The sequence below is a fragment of the Charadrius vociferus genome, unplaced genomic scaffold (assembly GCF_000708025.1).
Source record: "Charadrius vociferus isolate BGI_N301 unplaced genomic scaffold, ASM70802v2 scaffold190, whole genome shotgun sequence".
NCBI classification, from domain to species: Eukaryota; Metazoa; Chordata; class Aves; order Charadriiformes; family Charadriidae; genus Charadrius; species Charadrius vociferus.
This window is the reverse complement of record NW_009646608.1, coordinates 6,316,771-6,339,705: the sequence shown is the minus strand read 5'-3', so window position 1 is coordinate 6,339,705 and position 22,935 is coordinate 6,316,771. Positions and strand designations below refer to the sequence as shown.

At 42.7% G+C, this 22,935-nt stretch overlaps 1 protein-coding gene across 1 annotated transcript in view; it reads right to left on the bottom strand.

The window, feature by feature from the left end:
• Positions 1 to 22,935, bottom strand: part of AGBL1 (ATP/GTP binding protein-like 1) — a 372,591-nt gene that overhangs the window by 161,962 nt on the left and 187,694 nt on the right. Inside the window, exon 18 of the mRNA XM_009887663.1 lies at positions 15,226 to 15,406. Within this exon, the coding sequence (XP_009885965.1) occupies positions 15,226 to 15,406 (181 nt within the window). The remainder of the gene's footprint in view (positions 1 to 15,225; positions 15,407 to 22,935) is intronic.

Sequence of the window (22,935 nt, the reverse complement as noted above, 5' to 3'; positions counted from 1 at the left end):
GCCTATGAGCACTAGGTGTTAGAGAATTACTAAGAGTCCCATCTCCTTCCCAGTCTGGGAAAAAGGCTCTCTAATGGACTGATGTGAAACCAGCAAGCTTAAGGCAATGCAGATAAGCTCCTGGAGTTGCCTGCCTAATGGAGACATATCCCACCTCTTCAGCCCCTTCAAGGGTATGAAATGGAGTGAAGGCTTCCAGGAAAGCCTTTTGAGATTATCCAGCAGGTTCTGCTTTGGGCTACCTAAAGTCATCAGATATCACTCTCTAATGCAAAATTTCAGCAAATCAGTTCCCAGATGACACCTGAAAACACAAACAAGAAGAGGAGACCAGAGCCACTGCTGGGGCCTCAATTCTTCTCTATTACTGAACACAAATCCATGAGTCTCTGCACTGTCTCACGAGTGTTAGCACAGATGGCAATCAAACCATGATCCATCCAGGCTCTTTTGCCATTAGGCTGCAGGAATGTAGCCTGACCGCGGTGCTGGCTCAAATTAGTTGACTGCAATATCACATTTGGGCTGCCTGAGCTCAGACAGATGCAGCCAGTAGCACTTGCACCTCTTTCATTGCTTACTACATCCTGAATCACCTTCCTCCCTCCAGTGTGAAACAGCCAAGGCCATGACTCTTCACCCACACTTCTAGTCTCCAAAACATCCATGCAACAGGGTCAGATCCCCCTTCTCCGCTTGCTCTTACAAAACTCATCCCGCCCCGCTCAGAGCCCAGTCTCTGCTGAGCACCCCCAGCACCGCCTCGGCATCCATGATTCTCCAGATCAGCCCAGAACAGGCTCTTTTTAGTCCAAATGTCTTTGAAGCACCTGTAGTTGAGCACTGCTCCCACATCTAACCAAGCAAATCATCATACCATCCACCCTGTTTGTCTGTGAATCACCATTTAGAAATTCAAAGCTATAACCTTCCTTTTCATGCTCTTTTAGCAATTTAACAAGCTTCCCACCATCATTCCTGGCTCAAACTTTTATGAACCATTTCATGGACACATTTTGTACTTGTTAGCATTTTCCAGTTAGACAAACTTCCATATTATTTCAAATTATTTGCATACTTCCCCAGTGTAAATAGTGTTAAATTCCAAGAATTAAGATGCCGGTGTGGATCACAGTAAGTTATTTAAAAAATATGATTTGCCACTTCATTAGGTCATTTTCATGCAATCTTTGTGTATTTCCATTTCATAAAAATACAATTTCCATTCAAAAGAATCACAGGCAAATTACAGCTTGAAAGTTAATCAATAAACCTTTATTATGCTAACGCTTAATAGGATTATTAATATGAGGGAACTTAAAAATTACTTTCTTCCTCAGAAAAGTTTTACTGACAAAACTTCATACTTTGGCGGCATTCACATTGCTATTGTCCTTTCCCGATGTCTACTCTTAAACGAGAATCACAGAAGGTATATTAAACACGATCTTCTTTACAAGTGTTATTTTCATAACTTAAGTCATAAGTCAGCTGACTCAAAGGTTCCCAATTTTGGGGCAAATTTCAGTGTACTCAAGGTCTTTGAGCAGCAGCTTAGTATCAGCCCAAATAGTCTTCTAGTCCCAGGTAAGATTGGACCTCTTCATGCTCTCTGTTAAGCATTTGCAGCAGATGGTCTATGTAGAGATGATGAAGAAGTGACTGCATACAGCCTGGTGACCCTCCAGGAAACCCATGGGCCAAAACACTAAGAAGCCCTTCGTACCCCTATAAGCCATTCCCTCCCCAAAGCTGCCAGGATAGAGCTCTGAACCAATAACATCGCTTCTGCTTTCCTTTGTGTTTCAGAGTTTGGCATAAAGACAGACTTGTTTATGTGTATGAAGGGAAAGTAAGAAGCAAAATAACAATAATTCAGCTAGGGGCAAGCCTTGGTCATTATTTGGACCACTAGGCAACGGGGTTGAATTACGGCTTGCCATGACAGTACCCTAAATAACTGTTAGCTGGAAATATTAGCTTACATTACAGAAACAATTACGAGAGTTAGCCATTTGGAAAAGGAAAACATGCTGCTGAAGAACTGCCGTTCAGCCACCACAGTTCACATTCCTCAGATTAGAATAGAAATTTCAGGGGGAAAAAAAGATAAATCAATCCAAGTTTATGCCCAAGTAAGGCAACATGCTTTCAGGACAGCACGCAACAAAACATGCATATGTGTGTGCCTAATTTGCATAAATCCATTCCCACAGGATGAACATAATAATTGAAAATGAGAGCACAAATGGCCACTTAAATGCCTAAATCCCAACTTGAGTAATTGTGCATGCAAATACATATGTATTTTTCAAGCACAACTGCATCCTTTCAGTCCTGACAATCTGGATCCCCATGGCTTCTATTACCAGGATTGTACATGCATTTACACACATAGAATACTATACTATTTGGACCACAGAGTTTTTGGCAAACTTCAAAGCAAACTCCTTATTTAGGCTCACATCAGGTTTAAGCAAGAATTAGCAATGACAGAATCATACATGCACCACAGCTAGTTTGTGGAGAACTAGCGCTTGCGAGATATATGCTCTTTAGGGACCAACCATCCCATTTGAGACCTTGCAAAGTAAAATTACGGTTACAGAGCTGCCACATGTGTTTCTCAAAGATTAATAAAATGCTTAGGGGAAAAAAAAAAAAAAACCACCACAAAACAGAAGGGGTTTGATTGCACCTAAGCGATTTCTTTTCAAGTCACTCTGTAGTTTGCAACATCTGCCGCAGACCCAGTTGCTGCAACTTCTGCCCGAAGGCTTAAAACCAGCAACTTCCAGCAGCATTCGGAGGCAATGGGTTCAAAGGTTACAAAAGACCTACTTTGCACCAGTCCAAAGGTGGTACAGTAAGCAATGCCTGAAAGTAAAGTAGGTAGCTTGTTACAGCACTTCGAGACCCTTTGGGACAAAAAGATATAACAAATAAATTGCTGTCGTCAGTGCACGCTACCAGAACTGATACACGCCAGTTTAAAAAGGAGAGGTATAAACGCTGAACAAAGCCAATTCCTTATAAATAACAGCCCTGAGCTGGGCTTTTGTTTTGGTAAGAAACTGTTTAATGAAAAGATATACTTGATACAGATTATTTCTTTTACAGCAGCAGAGGTTTTTTTCTTAATATTCTCCTTTTTATTTACATTCCCAGCTGTATTAGTGTTATGAGTCGGAAAGCTCAAAGCCATTGATATAGACACTATTTGATTTTGAACAGACTGCGTGCTGGATGGGATTACATTCAGTTCGAACCTGCCTAAAGACAGATAGAGAAGTTGCACAGTTCAAGGGTGCCCTCACCTGCACGTTGGAAAGAGACAGAAATTACTGGCAATTAAAACACTTCGCTCTTCTCCACCTGAAAACTAGCATGTACGTAAGACCAGACAACGTATTCCCCAAACATGAAGTTATTCCAAAGCAAACTCGCTTTGCATAACATGCATGTTTTGGAGGGGAAAACCCAACTATTTTCCCACTGCCTTCACTCTTGGGATTTCCACGTTTGACCTTTATGTGTGTTTATAGCAAGACACTGGACAGGTAAACCAGCAGTAGGTTTGGCTATCCTATGCACATGATTCAACCCACAAAGTGTCAGCTGCATTTCCAGAGATCTCAGCCTAACCCCAAAGATGTTATTCTTGTCACCTACAAATATCCAAGTAAAAAGTAGCTTAGTCTTAATCTCCCATAGCTCCTTCTAATTCACCCTCAGACCTTGCACTACTGCTCTGCTATCACAGGTATCATCCAGACCTGCTTTGCCTAACATTATATCCACCTAAGCATAGAATTCACCGCTAGCTCAAACATGGTACTAGAGATTTCCATTATATAGACCAAAATCTATTAGAGACTCAGATAAGAGACCGCCAATTTTTTTTCACGTCACTGGAGCAAGGATTTAAAACCATGGCAGTGCTCTGTAGAAGTGACTGATTAGTGCAATAAACTACATTGCTACATAAGCCTCTTCCCCTGCTTCTTCTCATTTCTAAATGGTATTAAAATAGTTTATGAGTGTTCAGCTGCTCTGCACTTTACATCCTCTCATGTGCCATAACCATTACAGGGAAGACAGAAAAATCATCACTTTTTTAATCTTTGGCTTTTGTTTTTATGTTAATGACCTTTTGTTAGCTAACAGAGAATGAATACAGGAAACGTTCCTCAAGAAGTAAGTTTTCATTAGTGTTATTAACGTTACTGCTGGTAGAAGACACCGTGGACCAGAGCTAGAACTGGGAGCCGAATTTCTTCTTTAGGCAATGCTCAGTGGAAGCACGTGTCCCCTGTGAGAACTGGTACTTCTTTCTCCTTCAAAAGCTGAGCTTATGAACATTTTGGGAAAAAAACGGGGGATGGAGAAAGAAGCTACTACTACAGATGCTGTCATTGGACGTACATGGAAAGAATCCTTGCACTCACACCTTGTTATTGCTTAGTAACTTTACAGGAGGAGAAAGCTTTAAGAAAAGGATCAAAGGCAAAAAAAAACCCAAACCCAACTAAAACCAGAACCACATGAAGATACTGACCTGATTATGGATTGTTATGTGTACATCTTTAGAAATAAATCTTTTTTCCTATTTGCATTCTATAACATATATACAGTAGAATATAGCAGCCCTTCTCCAACTATTACAATAATTATGCCTTAAGTTTTGTCATTTGTGGCAGACAAATGAAAGAAAACCAAAAGGTGAATGAGGATCTAGACTATATTGTTCACTACCACTTCTCTGTGTTCTGCTTCCCCAGACATGGAAGAGTCCTGTGGGATATAATAGAACCATTTTATATAAGGACACATCCACTTGTGAAATTCAGCAAGCCAGTTCTAAAAGACCATGGAAAAGTTGCTCAGCTGTATACAATTCTGAACATAGCATAATTCCTATAGAATATTACAGCATAAAACATCACTATTCCCATGCAGTAAAATGTCACCGTAGCTACCCAAGAGTCTCTACGAGGGTTATGATATCTTTGAGCTGGGGTGTGTTCAAATACTAACTTCAGAGTTTTGCAGTAAGCATAGACCCAAGGTGCACCACCCACTACTGGAGCTCTCTTCCCTGCCAATCTCACCCTCTGCTTCCCCCTTCACACCTACCCCCCTACCCCCACACCCCCCAAACATGGGCTATATGATTTTAAAAGCTTTTTAGTTTTTGTACCTCTTCAAGACTCAGAGCTGCTTTACAGCATTAAAAGTGTGCTGCAGCTTTTTTTCCTTTGATTGCCAGCAGTGCTGCCCGTTCAGTTGCAGAAGAGGTTTTGATTTCTCACTTTTTGTCACTCCAACATTGACTCAGTTTTCTGCTTTTCATTTTCTTGATGTTTCTGTGGGACATTCAGCTGGATTTCTAAATTAGGGTGGCAATTTACTAAAATCACTGAAGCAAAATTTGCCTGTGTAATTACCCCAGTTGCATGTGCAATCATATGAACCGTGTGCACAGGTGAACAATTCAACTTCAGCTGGTCCTCTGTAGGTGCATTTTTGAAAACATAAGCTTTCAAATGAAGGTTTTTTTTTTTGTGGATAAGCCTCTTTATCCCACTTCTACAAACACCGTTTTCAATTGCTGGTCCATTTCTCCAACCCAAGGCCATTAGTATCTCCCCTCCTGTCAGTACTTTGCCAGCTTTTATTGGTACAGTCAAATAACAGATTCCAAAGGCGGGAGGGAAAAGTGAGAGAGAAATATAGAAATAAATAAAAATGTTGAAGAACAATGAACATTAGAGAAAACACAGAGCTTAATCCAAAACAGAATTTTTTAAAGCAAAATCATGGAAAAGCAGCTTTATGCTTGCATAACTAAGCTTCAGGATGTTTTTTTTTTAATAGGCTTTAAAAAAAGAATTTCTGTGCATATTTCACAAAAAATGATGTGTTTTAATACTTAAAAGGGACTGAATGGTCATATAAAATGTGAAATGTTACTTGGAACTCCAGGGATGTCCAGTTTTCAGGGCAAAAGAAATACTGCCTGATTTATTACACAGTGTAATATAAGAAGGTATATTACAAGAGACAATAACCTTCATTCCCAGGCAATTTCAGCTTTCCAGGTAGTGTGGATATTGCAGTAAAGTATTGGACATTCTTCACCGCATCTATAAAAGTGAAGTTTTTACAATTTCATTTAGTGGACTTCTCTTTTCCCATCCTATGAATAACAACTCCAGCTCTGAATCTGTAGGTTCCAATAGGCACTAGCTTGGATAAGTCAACTTGATCTTGAGATGGGTGACTAAAACAGCCCCTTTACTCATAACATTAGCTCATCTCCAAAATATTCAACTCTGATATGAGTATTTGATGCCTATCACAATCAGGTCAGAAGTAAAATCGGAGTTCAGCAGTAACTACAATATTTTTCAGGGTAGGTTTACCTATGCAACCAGGTTTGCAGATACCTCCTGCAAATTCTAAGAAGGTATAAAGAGACTTCTAGTTTTTAATACAATTCTCTAGTTCCTTCATTGATGATACTGAGGTATCATTCGCAAAGCTTCATCTGGTGGTTGTACAAGTCATTGCAACAGGATGCTTTCCCTATCCCAGGATATAATGCTGAAGGAGAGCTGTAACTACAAAGCTCACAATTCCATGAGGTGCATCCCGTGGCCAGGGCTGACAAGACGGATCAGGCTGCGTGAGAGCCAACAACCCAGCATCCGTTCCATTCTCACCAGTCCAAACGCATAGGCTGTGCCACTAATGCATCAGTTCCTAACAAGGGACCAGCTGCTCCTTGCCTGTCTCTATACAGAGCCTAGCACAGGCACAATTGTTATGGGAATAATATACCACAAAGGGGACTCAAATAAGCATAATAACAAACAAAAGGGATAATGATACACAATCAAGCTAACAAGAATAATAATATAATTCAATCATCTCATTAACTTTACTAAAAGCTAGCTTTGTACACCAGTCTCCTGGCTCCTGGAAATGTCTTCAAAGGAGTGCACACATCTGATTATGAACTCCCATCGTCAGTCAGGAAAATAGACACGAATGCAGAACAAAATTATTCCTTTCTGAGCCTGTGGAACATCATGTTCATATCTAATATTCATGCTAATTTGAAAATATAAGGTAGTAGCTATCTAAAATGAAATAATTTCCACGGCTAAAAGCTTAAGTGTTTAGTAGTCCAAGACAGTAATATCACTCAGCCCACATCAAGTGATTTTTGTAGTGAAATTCCCAGGCAACCTTGCAGCACCAGCATCAATTTGGTATGAAAGAGCCAAGGGAGAAACACGCAACTCATGGGGTACCTTTACTGTTTCAGAGCTTTACAAAGATTGCACGTGCTTTTGCAATTGGCAACAGGAAGACTAATGAAACAAGGGACAATGCATTAAATCCTTCCAGTTCTTCATGTGGCCATTAACTAATTAGTTTTCATGACCATTTAGAAGACAGATGGTACTGTAATCTCCATTCTACTGGCAAGCAACAATATGGTACTTTCATAAGGAACCTGCAAGCAGGAGAATGAGGTCCCAGACTTTAGATTTTAACAAACCCTAGACCGTCCATATCAGACTTTCTACTGCTGGATCGTTTTTGTTCTCTACCAAGGCACACAGAGAGTGGTGCGGTTCTCTAGCAGTTGTCTTGGTCTGTCATTAGGCTGGACACTGCGACAAGCAGTTAATGCAATAGATTGAGTGTACTCTCCTACTTAAACTCCTGGAAGCAGATGGGATATACTGCAAGATAAAAGGAATAGCAGCAAAACACCCAAAATCTCAGCTGTTCAGCTTCCAGGAGACAAAAGCACCAAGCAATAAAGCCAACCACTGACACGAGGCTGGTGCTGAGTCCCATAAACAACGATAGCAGACAGGCTCCTGTTTTAGAGACTCAGCCACACAATAAATTAGGTGAGGGTGTTGTAACAACAGCTGGCTGCTAATTAGTCACAGCCCCCCTCAGCAGGGTATCAACAAAGTGGCAGAGAACATCTCGAGTAAATTAAATTTTAAAAAATCCTACTGCAATCACTCCCCTGACAGACCCTTCCTTCATCTCCCCTCTAGGCTTTTTATTTATTGTAATTACTTTAGTAATAAGATTTGTTTCCTTGTTATTATATATATTACCATGCAGGGCAACAACAACAACAACAAAAAATAATAGCTGGGAAGAGTTATGTAGCTTATTTATCTCCTTGGCTGTTATTGGGCCACTGGGTGGAGAGAGGGATGAGGAGGTGGGGGCTTGGGAAAAGCAGTAAATAGAAGAGAAAGCATATTCCTCAGGAGCAGAGACGTATGGGGGCATATTTACGAAGGAGGAAACACTGACAATGAGTGAATAGAGCTAATAACTCAGGGGGCCCAGCAGCTCCGGCTGATAAAGGAAGGAATAAACAGCGCTGCATGGGAAGCACTGTCAGAAGGGAGAGTCCTGGGGTGCAGCTGTCTGCAGGCAGATGCTTACTGCAGAGGGAGAGCCAAAGATGGGCTGTCACATCAGCTCAGGGCAAAGGGCCTTGGCTGAAATCGGGGCACCTCCCACAGCACAGAGAGGTACTCCGAGAAGCACACGGTGCAGGGCCAGACCCCACTTCTGGCTCCACCAAGGAACAGCTCAGAGAGGTGAGGAATACCGCAGCCCATATTTTAGCTCATCTTGTGCACACACTAGCCACATTTGCTACCTTAAGCTCCCAAATCCATAAACCTCTGCTAAGGGGGATATTGCAAGGTTGACAAGAGCAACAAGGCGACTTGCCTTGAAGAGGTGGAGGTGGTTTCCACCCATTTCAAAGGAGCCCTGTTTCAGTAAAAAAAAAAAAAAAAAAGTCAGAGAGGCACCCAAAGCCTTCAGGCTGGCCTGCTGAGGAGAAGAGCAAACTGCCCAACAAGAAGTGCTCATTCACCATCTCTACTTCCCCACCAGAGCAGGATGCTCCCAGAACTATAATTTTCGTCCCCTCTGAGGTCTTGAGGAAAGTATCAGCGCATGCAAATATGCCACCTTACAATGTGCAACTCTGAGCACAGCCATTATACATGTGTAAGGGTTGCATCTTTTACAAAATACTTTTATCAAAGTATACCTTGGCTTCCACATAAGTCTACCCAACTACTTTTGACATGGCAGTGCCAATTTAGATGCAGGATTTCTGAAGACGACATGGGGGACAGACCCACACAGCGTCTGCCAAAGAGCAGCAGTACACTAATCCTGTTGTACCTCTCTCCTAGAGACAAACTCTCCCACTGCGCTAATTAACGACAGAGTTTGAAAACACTCCTTTCCCAGCCTTCCCACATCTCTACGCTATCCTTAGAGAAACACACATCATAGATTAGCTAGTCTGAAGAGAGCCTTTGGAGTATGTTTGCAAAGTGCATGGCACCAATTTAGTTATGCAAGGCAGGATTCTGAGAATTAAACCCCTCTTCAATTCTCTGACCACAGAGGAGCAATACAGAGAAGGAGGGGGAGGAAAGGAGGGATGTCTGCGGTTGGTACAGCTCTGTGTGACATCACCTCAAGATTTAATCCTTGAGGATGCAGTTCTGGATCATAAACCAACTCCTTAGACTGGCCATTAGGTTTTTTTCCTGTCCCTGATCAGTTCTGCCTCTTATTGTCTGTAGAACACAATGTCTCAATGCAGGAGAGCAAGCATTAACATAGGAGAGAAAAGAGGCCATAGATACAAATAGTGTGTTTTGGGTATAGAGACAAACATGCTTCTGCTCCTCATCTTAAGAGTCCTTCAAAAAAAAAAATATCAAAGGACCAGGAATAAGTGGAAGCACACTCATTTTTCCCTTTGTAACTTTTGAGAGCGTGCAGAGCAAACCTGTCCTACAAGGGATTTTAGTGGACGTTTCTACCACTCCATTTCAGTAATTGTCAAAGAGGTAAAGCTTTTCTCTGCTGGATTTGAGGAGGTAATGAACAAAGCCCCTTAAGTAAACCAGGATGGAATAAACAGCCTAAATAAAGTGGGAGCAAATATCAATGGAGAGAAAAGAACCCCAGCACCTCACCTGCCTTACCTGTGAGCAGCAGAAACACTTACTCAGCCTGTGTTGTGGGAGGGCAGGTGCAGGAGGGAACAGGGCATTTTTAAACCAGATAAAGAATAGTCCGTGGCTATAATCCAAAATGCAAATCAGGATTTCCTCTTCCTAACTGCTACTATGGTTACCCCATGGCTTTGAAGAAATCATGCGGCTTTCAAAAAAATTCATCTTCCCTTACCAAAAAAAGATACACCAGCTCCCATCTCCACTGATTGGTTCAATTCATTTATAAAATGCATCAAGTTCTTTTCATTGAAAAGCTTCCTTGATTCAACAAGAGAGAGGGGAGAGTGAGAAAAGGGCAGACAGAAGAGAAGAAAGAGGATACATTAAAAGGAGTAAAGGAAGAAGGCGGCAACGTAGGAGTGAGACATGAACTCCATGGGAGTGAGAACTGTGATATTGGCCAGTTAGGGATTTGTCAGTGGGAAGAGAATTTCGGAACACACAAAATACATAGACACTCCAATGAGCAGTCTGCACGTGAAGTATTTTTTTAAAGCAAAATCACTTCCCCAGGAGCTTCCACTTCTTGCTTGATCAATGATCTTGCAAGGCCGATCATTTTTAATTTAACACTTCTGGGAACTGGGGGGAAAAAGCCCTCATCAAACAGGCACAGTTGGCAAGCGTGGAGTGTTAGCATTTGGCATCATTTATTACTGCTGTTTATGGTGATATAAATTAGGTTATACTGATATAATTAATAACCCTAAATTTAGGTGTAATAAATAGCAATATTTATCTAGAACCGCAGTGTCTGGAGAAGTCCAGCCAAACCCACAAAACATTGACTAGCGTGTTGTGACTGTGCGCCCACGCGCGGAGGTGCCAGGTGTGCACGCGGATGGCGCGCAGGTCTGAGCAGATGCTGGGGACAGCTGTGCCAACGGGCTGCTGACAGGAGGACGCACAGCAGCTGCCCACCGAAGATGGCATAAGAGCGCATCACTAGCGTGCATGTCACTGCGGAGGCATGCCTGAGCACACACGCAACTCGACGCTCAGATGTGCGATAACAAGTTTAGGTGGAACAGCGTAGACAGCAAAGTGTTGTGTTTCTTTATAAACCCCTCTTTTTGTGCTGCCGTAATTAAGGATTTTACAAGTTCCCTTACTGAACACTGCTTTCAGTATTTTACAGAACTGTGACTATAATACATCTAGTTTCGGGGTACAAGGCTTTCACTTAAACAGAGGAATTTTTTTTAAAGCACTCCAGAAAGTTTCACCACAGGCCACTCTGCACCATTCCTGATAAATCCAGAGCTTTCCGAGAACATTTTCTGTGTTCTACTGGTTAAAAACAAGCTCAATAGTTAAAACAGTAGATCTACATCGAAGAGAAAATGCTCCCAATGTGCATATTTCAGTCTTCATTTCAAACTGCTCAAAGGTTGTGGTATGTCATTGTCTCATCCTGTAAGGAAGACAACTCAGCCAAAAGGAAGGGGCAATGACCAAGGTCTCATAGTCCAGCAGTAGCAGAGCCAGGAACAAAGCACAGTCCTCTCCCTCACCCACTGCATTTTATATCACTTTCCTAATGAAAGTGATACTCCTCTTCATGGATTCTCCAACACTTAATAGAGATTAATTCCTTAAAGGTTTCCTATTTTACTACGATTTAATTTAAAAAGGGGATAGAGGTATGGGTGAAGGTAGTGAGCCATAAGACCAAACAACACATCCTACTTTGGATTCTCACAGAACAACCTGTGCAAAATAAAGCCAGGCTGCAAGGACACCTTCTGTTAAGTAGTTTAATATGGCTGTCACCAGACTGATTTACACTACGAGTGTTGGAGATTAAGACTGTTTTTACCTTGCAATTTACATTGAAAGAAACAAAATTTAAAAAAAACCAAATAACCTTATCAGGTCAGACAACAGGTCTACATGAGGCAGCATCCCATCGCTAGCAATGGTCAAAAGTCAGTGTCTGGCAAAAAGTGTAAGCCCAACTTCATGAAAAGCAGTGTCTATTATTTAATTTAAAATATATAGCCACTATCAGATCGGCTGAGTCTTATTTGACAAACCCTACACCTGACTGCTGTTCAGGACGGAGCAAAACCCTCAGCCACGTACAGCAACACAATTTCACACCAATTCTCCCTGGGTTGAACCCAGTCAAATTAGCTGCAATATTTGGGAGTGATCTATATTTTTACGTGATGACAACCCCACTTGTACATGCACACTTGCATCACCGCTACCTTCATTTAGCATCAGTGACAGGGCTGCAAGTCTCTCCATCGCTGACAGACAGGAGCGGGTTCTCAGAGCACTGACTGAAGCCAAAGGGAGGGTGGAGAGCTGCTTCCCAGCTCAGCCACACGCAGCCGGAGCATAATCGCATTACTGCAGTCCTGTCTGCGTTAGGGGAACATTCTCCAAGTGTAACTTTCAGATCACATTAACCAAAGCAAAAACCAGGGCCCTAATCGTCTCGTTGCAGCAGAAGGCTCCCAAAGTGTGGTGGTGCGGTACCACGCCAGGACGAGCGCTCTTCCCTTGAGCTGCGCCCGCGGCGGGGAGCCAGCTGGGGAAGGGGCACAGCTGGGCTGCTGGAAGGAATCCTTTGTAACCAGGCACTGGCATTCGTCTCCGTGACGGGCAGGGAAGCATTATGCACACCCCAGCACACAGCGCTGGCGAGGAGGGAGAGTAAGGAGATTCAAAGAACTGCCAACAAAAAAAAGAATCCAACTCTTAAATAAAGAAAGATACTGCAATACCAAGATGAAAGCAACAGAGGCACTGAAACAGAAGAAAACCTTGTTTCACAGTAAGAGATAAGATCCCTGGTTATCACATGTAGGTATTCCCAGTGCCCAGCGCAGAGCCAAGATACTTGTTGGCCTGGATAGTGGATTTGATGCATTCAGTATGTCCAGTCCTCATGGGGGGAAGGTGTGAGAGCACAGCAACTCGTACAAAACTAGAGAAGAACAGCAGGTTGGGATTTTGGCAGAGGGCACACCAGGCACTCTAAGCAATCTGTGTGGGGGATACCTGGTGGGATTTCCACAAAAGGGATTGCAAAACCCAGGGCAAACAAGTCGCTCCATGAAATGGGTTGTGAAATGGGTTTAGAGATGTAAAAAAATATTTAGCAAGTATCTTCTCTCAAGTACTATGGTTGATGACCGGCTTCCTCAGAAAACAATTTATCTTCAAACACTGACAAAGATAACAGAATACTAGAGCATTTAAACCTGGACAAGGTCGAACATTAACTAGCCAAATAAATCTGCATGTGCACATACAGACATTAAGGGCCTGAAAGATAATTGCCCTCCTCAACGTGCACGGTTATCTCCAGCAGACCACCGGTAAACCTGAGGTCCAGAACAGAAGCATTTATTTCAGTGACCCAAGACAACCAAAAAAGCACATGGGAAGAAACAAGAATATCTGGGCCACAGGAGGCTTCATGGGATAAAAGTATTTAAAGCATAAAGGAATGGTTCTCTCCCTTCCCCAGGCCTCACAATGAGGAACAGAGCCATGGCCCTGTTCCTCTGCTCCTGTCCCACATGCAAGGCTTACCAAACTTTTTCATTCATCACCAGATTTAACTACAGTTTAAGCTCATCCGCACCAGGGAAAGCAAAGCACTTTGCTGTGTGACATGAGCCCAGGCAGTACACTTCACCCAGGTGTCACCGAGAGCCACGTCCTCCCTCCTGAGGGTCCCTTCTCTGCTACACTCACTCCTGGCAGCTGGAGAAAAAAGGTCAGACATTCCCTCCAGTCCTCCATCTGCTGGAAGCCTTAATTATGTGCAGTGAATTGAAAAAAAAAAAAGAAAGGGGGAAAAAAGCCACAACCTTTCTTTTTTGCTTCTGCTGTCTGGAAGGATCAAGGAAGCATTTGGTGCCAGCAGAGGCTTCGAATACTCTGGGGCTGTATCCAGCTACTCTGAACAGTCCTCCCAGGCTACCGATATGCTCAAGCCCTGGGGAAGCTGAAATGAATTAGTTTAGAACCAAACAAACTCAGCTCGGTTGTTGCTCAGGATTTTTTTTTTTTTCCTGTTTCTGCAGCACTCGATCAACACAGCCTGACCCAAAAGCAGACAGGAGAATGTAGCTTAAGAAAAGTTGTTCCTCTACACTTTGCTATGGTTTCAGTGCTTGCCTAAGCTGATCTTTCAGCTTTGAGATTTGTCGTGTGTTCCACTGCAACGAGCCGGGGGACACAGTTTTTTACCAAAACCCGCAAGCCCTTATCACCAGGTCAAAGCGCACAGCTCACCAGCTACTGGTGGGACGTGGTCAAAACGTCCCATCCCTGCAGAGACAGGGCTCACAGTTACTAGCTGACAGCCACTCCACAAAGACCCAACGAAGTTAAACTCCGCTGTCCGCAAAGACACTTGAGAATTTTTTCCAGCGAAGTGCAAGCCTACCTTTATCTTAGTGCACTCTTCAAGCCTTCAAAGGGAATTCCTCTTTTCACTGGCAGCATAGCAATATTTATTTCATGTTAACATATTAGGAGCAGAGTTGTACTTTTTCCAGTCATGTACAGGGAGAGGGAAGGCAAGTGTGGGTGGGCAGGGATGGTGTAAAGGCAAAGAATACAAAAAGGAATCAGTATTTTCCAAGCTCAGATTCAGTATCTCTTAGGAAACATGTGGGAGGGAAGATTGAAAAGGAGGTGGGAGAAGGAGGGAGCTTCACTATATGGAAACATTTCCATGAAAATGTGAAAATTTAATAGATCCTTACTCATCTTCTCCCCCACACCAGGCTATACAAAGCATTAATTAAAGCCAGTTATTCCCAAGCATATCTGTCTTGAGGTGAAGTCTGCCCTGCTGTTTTAGCAGAATAGATAGATGCCGTTTCTCTGGCACCACTAATAGTCCATCGAGGCAATTGAGAGACGTTACGACCACACGCACCACAGAACCACATACATCTGACCAATGCAAGGAAGCACACTGGGCTATATCTGAGTCACATTTCCCATAAAGGACTGACAATAGGATGAACAAAACACGAGGCAAAGGGAATTCTTCTGACCCAAAACATTGCAGATGAGACCTGCTAGGTGCAGAGGGGTAAAGCCTGCAGACAAAGCCAGCAAAACCCCAGAATAAGAACATATCACAACTCACCTGCCATTGATGACTCCATCAGGATTAAGCATGGGGACAATCTTGAAAATGAAACATTTCCGGAGGAGATCAGCAATGGGATCACTGCTCACAAGGAACTCCAGGGTCCCCTTCATTACCCAACTGGCATTGCTTTCACCAGGGTGAACACGGGCCATTAGAAACACATAAGGACGATTGTCTGAAAAACAAAGCAAAACAAAATAAAACACACCTAGACAGGACTTCTCTTTGAATAATATCTTTGCAAGTGGGTTTTATTCCTTTTTAATTGAGATAACTCAAGATGTATCTTATGGAAAATACATTCCTAAAGAGTTCAGACATTTCCTGAAGGTGCTACTTGCTAGTTGATCCCAGGTTTGGTCCTCAGAACCAGCATGTGCTAACTTCATCCCTATTTCTTTGCTTGTTTATTCTACGATACCTTACAGATATTTACATGCACTATTAGAGGACATTTTGCATGTGCTCATTACTGCCTCTCAAAATGGCACCAGCATACTTTCTGGCAATTCTTGAAAGTTTGACGCTATCAACTTTCACTAAGGTTTAAAAGGCAGCTAGAAATAATTTAATTTTCTAAGGTTTCTCCACTTTCAATATTTCACCATTAATAACTGAGAACTTTCCATATTTCTAAGCACATCTGTCCACCTGTAAGGGCTCCAAGGACATGGAAGCTGTCTGATCTCTGACAGTAGCAGGGTCAGAATCATAACTGATCAAGTTAAATTGATATATTTAAAGAAAATACATGTTAACCAGATAAGCTGCAGAGGTAAAGTACTCAAAACTAACCATCATTTCATATCCATCCAACAAAAGGTAGAAATAACAATGCACATAGCTAAGGCAGGCTGTTACTTTTGGTGGAAAGATAGTTTTCAGTTATATATGATATAGATGCACACTCAAATTTGCAAAGCTGATTTTCAGAAGTTGCAACTGAAAAACTTCAGCTGTTTCTAGCAATATATTTGGCATAGGAGACACAATCTGCGGGAATTCTGGAGTAGGGGAGAGGGTTTAGGGGGTTGCTTTTTTAAAAACTACATAATCAAAGTCTTACTAAGCAGTTCATTGGTAAGCTCTCTACTGAACCTGTTTAAAAGTAGACTTGCAACTTGACAGAGAAAGTTTCCTTGTTATCAGATATGTTATTTGCTGTTCCTGTGAAAAAGCACCCACATTTGGTCTAGTTATAAGTCTCCAAAAACTCCCAGTATACATATGCTTAGAAAAGACCAAGTTTGACAGCAGATTCTTTGAAGACCCCATCTGTGCCGAGCATACTCCACGGATGGGCCAATGAAACAGGAGAAGGCAGGAGACACCTGCCAGGAGCCGAAAATAAAGGGAAAAGACAAAGCAATTATCTGTCTTAAAATCATCCTTTTGTGAGCATTCACAATCTCGGGCTGTTGGCACAAGTCAACCTGACAGATTTACTTTAGTGGAAACCATTATCTGTCAGGGCATGGCAACGATGCCAGCACAGGTTTGTCCCGCTCTGTCAGGAAACGTCAGAGCTCAGGCTCTGTTCCCTTGTGTGAATTGAGGGACCCCAACTGACAGGCTTAGAAATGGTAACAGGACAGAAAACAAAACCAAAGGCATCAGCTGAGTGCCCTTGTAAACAAATGCTGAATTAGCAAGTAATACGCCTTTGTCCTTAGCTCCCAAAGCTGTCCTTCAGTTTCCAAATGCTTTACAAATCATTAATCAATTAACGTGAAACAGGGAGGTAGAATGGCATGCTGAAAAAATATAGATGTTATTAAAGAGCTATTTAGCAATTTGTCCAACAAAGCAAGGCTGTGTCGGAGCTGAGAATACAAGTGAAATTTCTCGTTTCACAGTCAAACAAGGAATAAGCACTAATTTTTCTCCTTAACTGTACATTCTGCACAGTTCTGCTCAATACGTACACTACAGTGCCATTTGTTACATCTTTCAGGGGTGCACTCAGATTTGGAAACAATTCCCCCGCCACACCTCCCCACTCCCATGCCTTCCTCTTAAGCAGTTGGTGGGCACTAGAAGAGTGAACTGCACTCTCAGCTCAAAGAGCTCATACAGAGCAATCATATTCTGGTCCAGTAAAGCAACTGGAACTCTGTTTCTCAATAGCCATCTATTAGTCTTTTATCATTCTTACACTTTACCTTACGGTAAGGTTAGTATATTTTGATCAATGTGTATACATAAGTGCCTAGGGCACTTATGGATTGCAAAAGATTCCTTTAGCTCCTGCAGAACTACTAGTCATTCTGATTTTTTTTTTCCCCCAAAATTAGAGCACATAATTTCTATTCCGCTCCAGCTAGTTGCACGTTACAGTCTACCTTAGTAATGCTTTAAAATAGCAACAAGCAAAAACTAGCTTTCACGACAACATCAGCTGCATTTTGCCATTTCCGAACATTTTCCTCTTTCTCCCATCACCATGATTTAGTGCTGTTTTGCAGGCTTATTGCTGAGCTAAACTTCTGGGATTGGGCTGTTTGTTGTAGCTGAGAATGGGGCTCTTGAGAACTCCTAATGGACAACAGCTGTAAATAGCACAAAGCAAAATAAAACGTGTTCTCTTTTGCAATTGATGAACACAGCTTTAGCAACTCTTATCTCTTCTGTATACTGGGAGAGAGCACCGCATCCTAACTGCGAGGTTCTTTCCTCAGTCAAAATAAGCAGGGGGTGGGGGGAGAAACTCTAAGGGCTTTCTCATCTCAGAAATCCAGGAAAGTTTGCCATAATTCTGCTAACTACAAATAACATGGGACTGGCAGAAACCTGAGTTCTGTTCTTCCTCTCAAGGCTGATCAAAGTCAAGCTTGTCTGATTTAGGCTCAATGTCAGAAAGGCTTCTGGAGTTCTACGTTGTTTCCCTGGGGGCAACAATGGAGGGGCCCACAACCCTTAGGTCCAGCCAAGGAAATCCCTCTATTGCAGTTAAAGCTTCCTTTAAAAGCTCCCCTCCCAACGAGCACATCCGCAGCTCTAACATCCCATCCACAGGAGAGTTGTAACAAAGGTGCGTACCAGCAAGGAAACCGCAGGACTTGTTAACTGCCTCTTCCCTTCATGGAAGCCATCACGGCCAAATCCCATATCCAAATGCTGCACTCCCCCAGTCTGCACCCAGCATGAAGACTAACGAAGCAACAAATAGAGCCAAGAGCTGACGACACACTCATAAAACTTGCTACCCTTGAAACACCTGGGAAACAAAGATTTAACTCTGTGGCAGGCAGGAGTCACTCAATCCTATGCTTTACAGCGTACCCAGTTTCTTATCTGCTCTGAAATTATTGCGATAACTGTGATAAACATTAGAGTTGATGAAAGTAGTGGACGGCAGCATTGGCCAGCCATACTCAGCACTCCAACCGATAGGCACCAGTCCATATTCCCACATGTCACTTCAGCTGTTTCACTCATTCCTGACTTCCGATGTCCCCCACAGTCCTGACAAGACCACCTCAGTGCTACCCAGCATAACTTACTGGTTTACACTGGTGCCCGGCTGCCCTTCGGCTGTGCTGTTTCAGAGCACCTTGTGACTCCCTCCTGTGCCCCACCAAAGCCATCTTCACAAGTTTTCTCCCATACCTCCTTCCAGGCCCAGAAATGAGCCTTGAGGTCTTGAAAATCCTCAGGCCAACACTTAGGCAAGATTCTCCCCAAGTTCTGGGGAAGCTGCCAGAAAGCTCAGGTTAGCTATTTATCTCTGCAAAGCCCACATGACACACAACCTTCTCTGGGAATGTAAATAATAAAAAGAGAAAGCAGAGGAACCTTTTCATGCTACATAAAGCCTTATCCAACAGATCATGTTTCGTTACACTGTGTTACATTTCAACATGCCCAGAATATAACGCGGCACCAGCAACACCCAAGGTGAGAGATTAAAGCGTCACTGATTCCTCTTGCAAAACTCTGAGCAAAAACCCTTTGAGTAATAATTCTACTAATGTATCACCTACTTCCCACCTCCCCTTCTCCTCACTCGTTTTGACTGTAGATATATTCATGAAAATAAGAGCTTTGTTCTTCCAGTACTGCTAACTTGCCGCTTAATCTCCTGCATATTATAAGAATCTTCCTCTAGTCATGTCATCACCAAGGTTTGCTAAGAGGCGACTTTGATGTCACTAATCATGACATCACTTGGGGAAAGGGCAGCCTGAAAGAAATGAACAAAACCCCATTAACACAGCAGTGTCCCGCATCAAGAGGAACACAGAAAGGAAATGAAATGCAGTTCCAGATGCCCTGACCTGGGCTGATGTTCCAAATTATTTCAAGCTGAGATTTGAGCCATGCCATTTGTAAAGGAACAGGGCATTGAAACAACACAGGGCTAGGATTTTATAAGGAGTCAAAGGGAATTATATACACAGCATGTGAGAAATTCAACCTAGATCCAAGTCTTGACTGGAATTTTTCTGGCTGAGCTTCTGCATGCTTCTCTTCCCTTTACCCCAAGCCCAGGACCATTAAAACATAAAATTATTTATTTTTTCCCCTTTTGCCTAAATACAGGATGACTTTATCATGAGCACTGCACAAATCAAAGGGTCAAGTTTACTCCAGGACATAGTTGACAAAACCTAAGAAAGCTAAACTTTCCCTTTCAACTTAATTAACCGTGGCCTCTACAGGGTATTCTGCGAATCAAACGATGGATAAACAAGAGCACTACCTCGTAGCTCTTCCATGCCTGTCACGGCTGCAGCCTGTCCTGGATACATCTGATATGCCCAAGGCTGCACAGTTACGCAAAGCCAGAGAGAAGACAGGATATGGTGTGATGTACAATGAATATATTAAAGTATGTTTGTAAAAAAGCATCAAATACTGAGATCACAGAAAACATGAGACTGAATCTGTCAGACACTTCTCTCCAAAAACTTTTCCACTAGTTGTCAGTCTTTCAGCTGTCTGCAGAAAGACTAATTCTTTCCTCCCTATCTCCCCCCACCCCAACATCACTGTCTCCCTCCTGACCCTGCTTTCAGCTAAATGCTCCAAAAGCAGACATGTCTTAAGACAGAAGCAAAATACAGTCTGGCAGGACCAGCTGTTGTTTTCCAGAATTATCAATGAGCTATTCCTTTCTTAAATAGGTCTATATTATATGTATTATTACTGTTACCTGTGGCAAAGAAGTGAACATTACAAATCGCCTCTTGCTGCCTGTTCTCTACCTTCATAGCTCGATGGGGGAGTTTCAGGCTCCAAGTTGCTTGGCAACCTCCTTTTGTGCATGTGTTTTATGAATTCATTCACCTCTGAATCAGAGATGATCAGGGAGCTGAATATGGGTACAGACTGCCCAGCCTCGGCGCAGCTTGACATCCTACTACCGCTGGTTTTTAAGTCCAGGAAATTGGTAAGCAAGTTGTCAAGTCCTTTTTGGGGCAGACTCCAAAATCCCAAGTGCTGAAGGCAGCAGGAACCACTACCATTATTTAGCGTGACCTTCCGTATGACTGAAACCAAAGGAAACTCACATGAAATAATTCCTGTTCAAATCAAAGTGTACCTCTTGCGGAAGGTTGGGGAACAACTGAATGTTATTTTTAGAACTTGCACCCATGGAATACCTACTGTAACCCTTTGAAAATTGTTTTGGTTTATAACTAACATTCCCATTTTAAGTGCCTGCATTTGATTTAGCCTACCTGAAATTTCCAGCCGCTGCACGACCATCCGTTTTTGGATATGCCAGCTCCAGATTCACTGGCATATCCTATCTCGCTCTGCACACCCTCTGAACTGCTTGGATAATGCCAAGCTTTCAAATTGAAACCATGGGGCTGTTACAGTGCTGCTACCTTATTAGACCGATGACAAGCAAGCTACCTTCCATTTACCTCCTCCCAGAGCTCTGTAACTAAGATGAGGAGTTCCTCTACCTGGGCACACCTCCTACAGGTGTAGTGTCTCCACTTTTCTCAGCCAGAGTCCAAAGAAATAAAATCAAGACAGGGGCAGCTGGTTAGGAAGAAATACTGCCAAGAACCACCAGGGGATTCTAGCGGACGAGTTCGTGATCTAAAGCAGTTCCAAAACTGGCAGCTCTCCTGGGATGTACTAACAGGCAACATCACAGCTAAGATGAGGACCGTTGTTACTTTGCTCCCCTCAACCCAATGAACAAAAACAACTAGCTGGAGCGCTGTGCCTGCTGCTGGCCACCAAAGTTTAAAAAGGAATTCAATGAAAACTGCAGAAGAGGTCATTAGGAATGATAAAAGGTTCAGAAGTCTTAACTTACAAAGATAAATTGGAAAAAATGGGTTTTAAACTCGGAAAGGAAAGATGAACAGAGAGGAAGGAGATAACCTTTAAATTGCAAAAGGCTGCTATAAAAAGAGATAGCAATCAGTCGTTCTCACTGTCCACTGGGACTAGGTTGCATAAGAAGAAATGCAAGTTATTGTCTATCAGCTAAGCCTGTCCATAGTGGTTTGGCTGCCTTCACAGTGTGTCCATATATTTACGCTACCTTCTACTAAGTCCTTATTCATGAAGTCCTGCATCAAGCCACCCCAGTACAGTGCCCAGAACAGTGTCAGTACAAGGCCTATAGCCACACAGGTCACTCTAGCTAACCTGTCAGAAATTTGGTCCAAGATTCCCCTCTAGTCCTTGGGAATTACCTCTGTGTTCTGAGCCCTGCAGTCCGCAGGGCACCTCAGCCATCTCCTTTGATCTCTTTCATACAAGGTGTCTGCTTAATACTTAATGTTAGCCACTTTAAGATACGTTAAACATCAGCCACTAATCAGAAATATTTCATGATCATGATATTTTGACATTATTTGGGCTTCTTCCCACATAGAGACCAGAAATATTTATGGAAAGTTATGGCTTGCCTGTTCTGTTAGTGACAGTCCTACCACTTTAAGATTGTAGTAATACAATTAACGGGATTCCTTTCATTGGTAATTATTTTCCAAAGCCCCTCTATTACCCTTAAGTCTCGTGGTTCTCAGTTTCTGCAAATGCACCCTTTGAAATGGGTGAGAAGCAAACACTAAGATCAGCTCCAAGAGTCCTCCCAACAGATTATTTAGCTCGCTGATGTAGGGAGCTCCAGATGATCTGTCAAAGGCAGGCAAGGATCTATCATCCCCTGCTTCTATAACACGCACATTACAGCCTTAATTTGTTCTATGGCAGCAGGCAATTTCAGATACTCAAGTATTTTGTACTGCCATGGCCTGATCATCAATCCATACATTTTTCAGCCAGCATGTGAAAAACGTAGATTGCCTTGCAGAGACACAATACCTCTGAGACGTGGCAAGCAGAAAAAAGACAAGTATTTTCAAGTTAGGTACATATATGACTCTTTCACCTTCTGGCTTTTTCTTATGAAGATAACACCACCACAGGCCCAAGAGAAGAAGCAGTCAGTGAATGCTCAGAAGACTGGAAGACACTGGAGCAGAAATTCATCAAAACAGACTATACAGTGTTCTCATTCAGTGTGATTAGAGAAGCAGCAGCATTGCCCTAAACTGTCCCATGCCTAAAAGAAGGTGCAGGCAGGAGGAGATAAGTGCAGCAGAGACCTGCAGGATAACTGCTGTACAGGCAGAGCACAGAGATCCATACCGCAATGAAATCCATGGGCTCTTTTCCGAGAGAAGAATTTCATCTGAAATGAAATCAGGCAGGAGGAGCAGCCTGAAA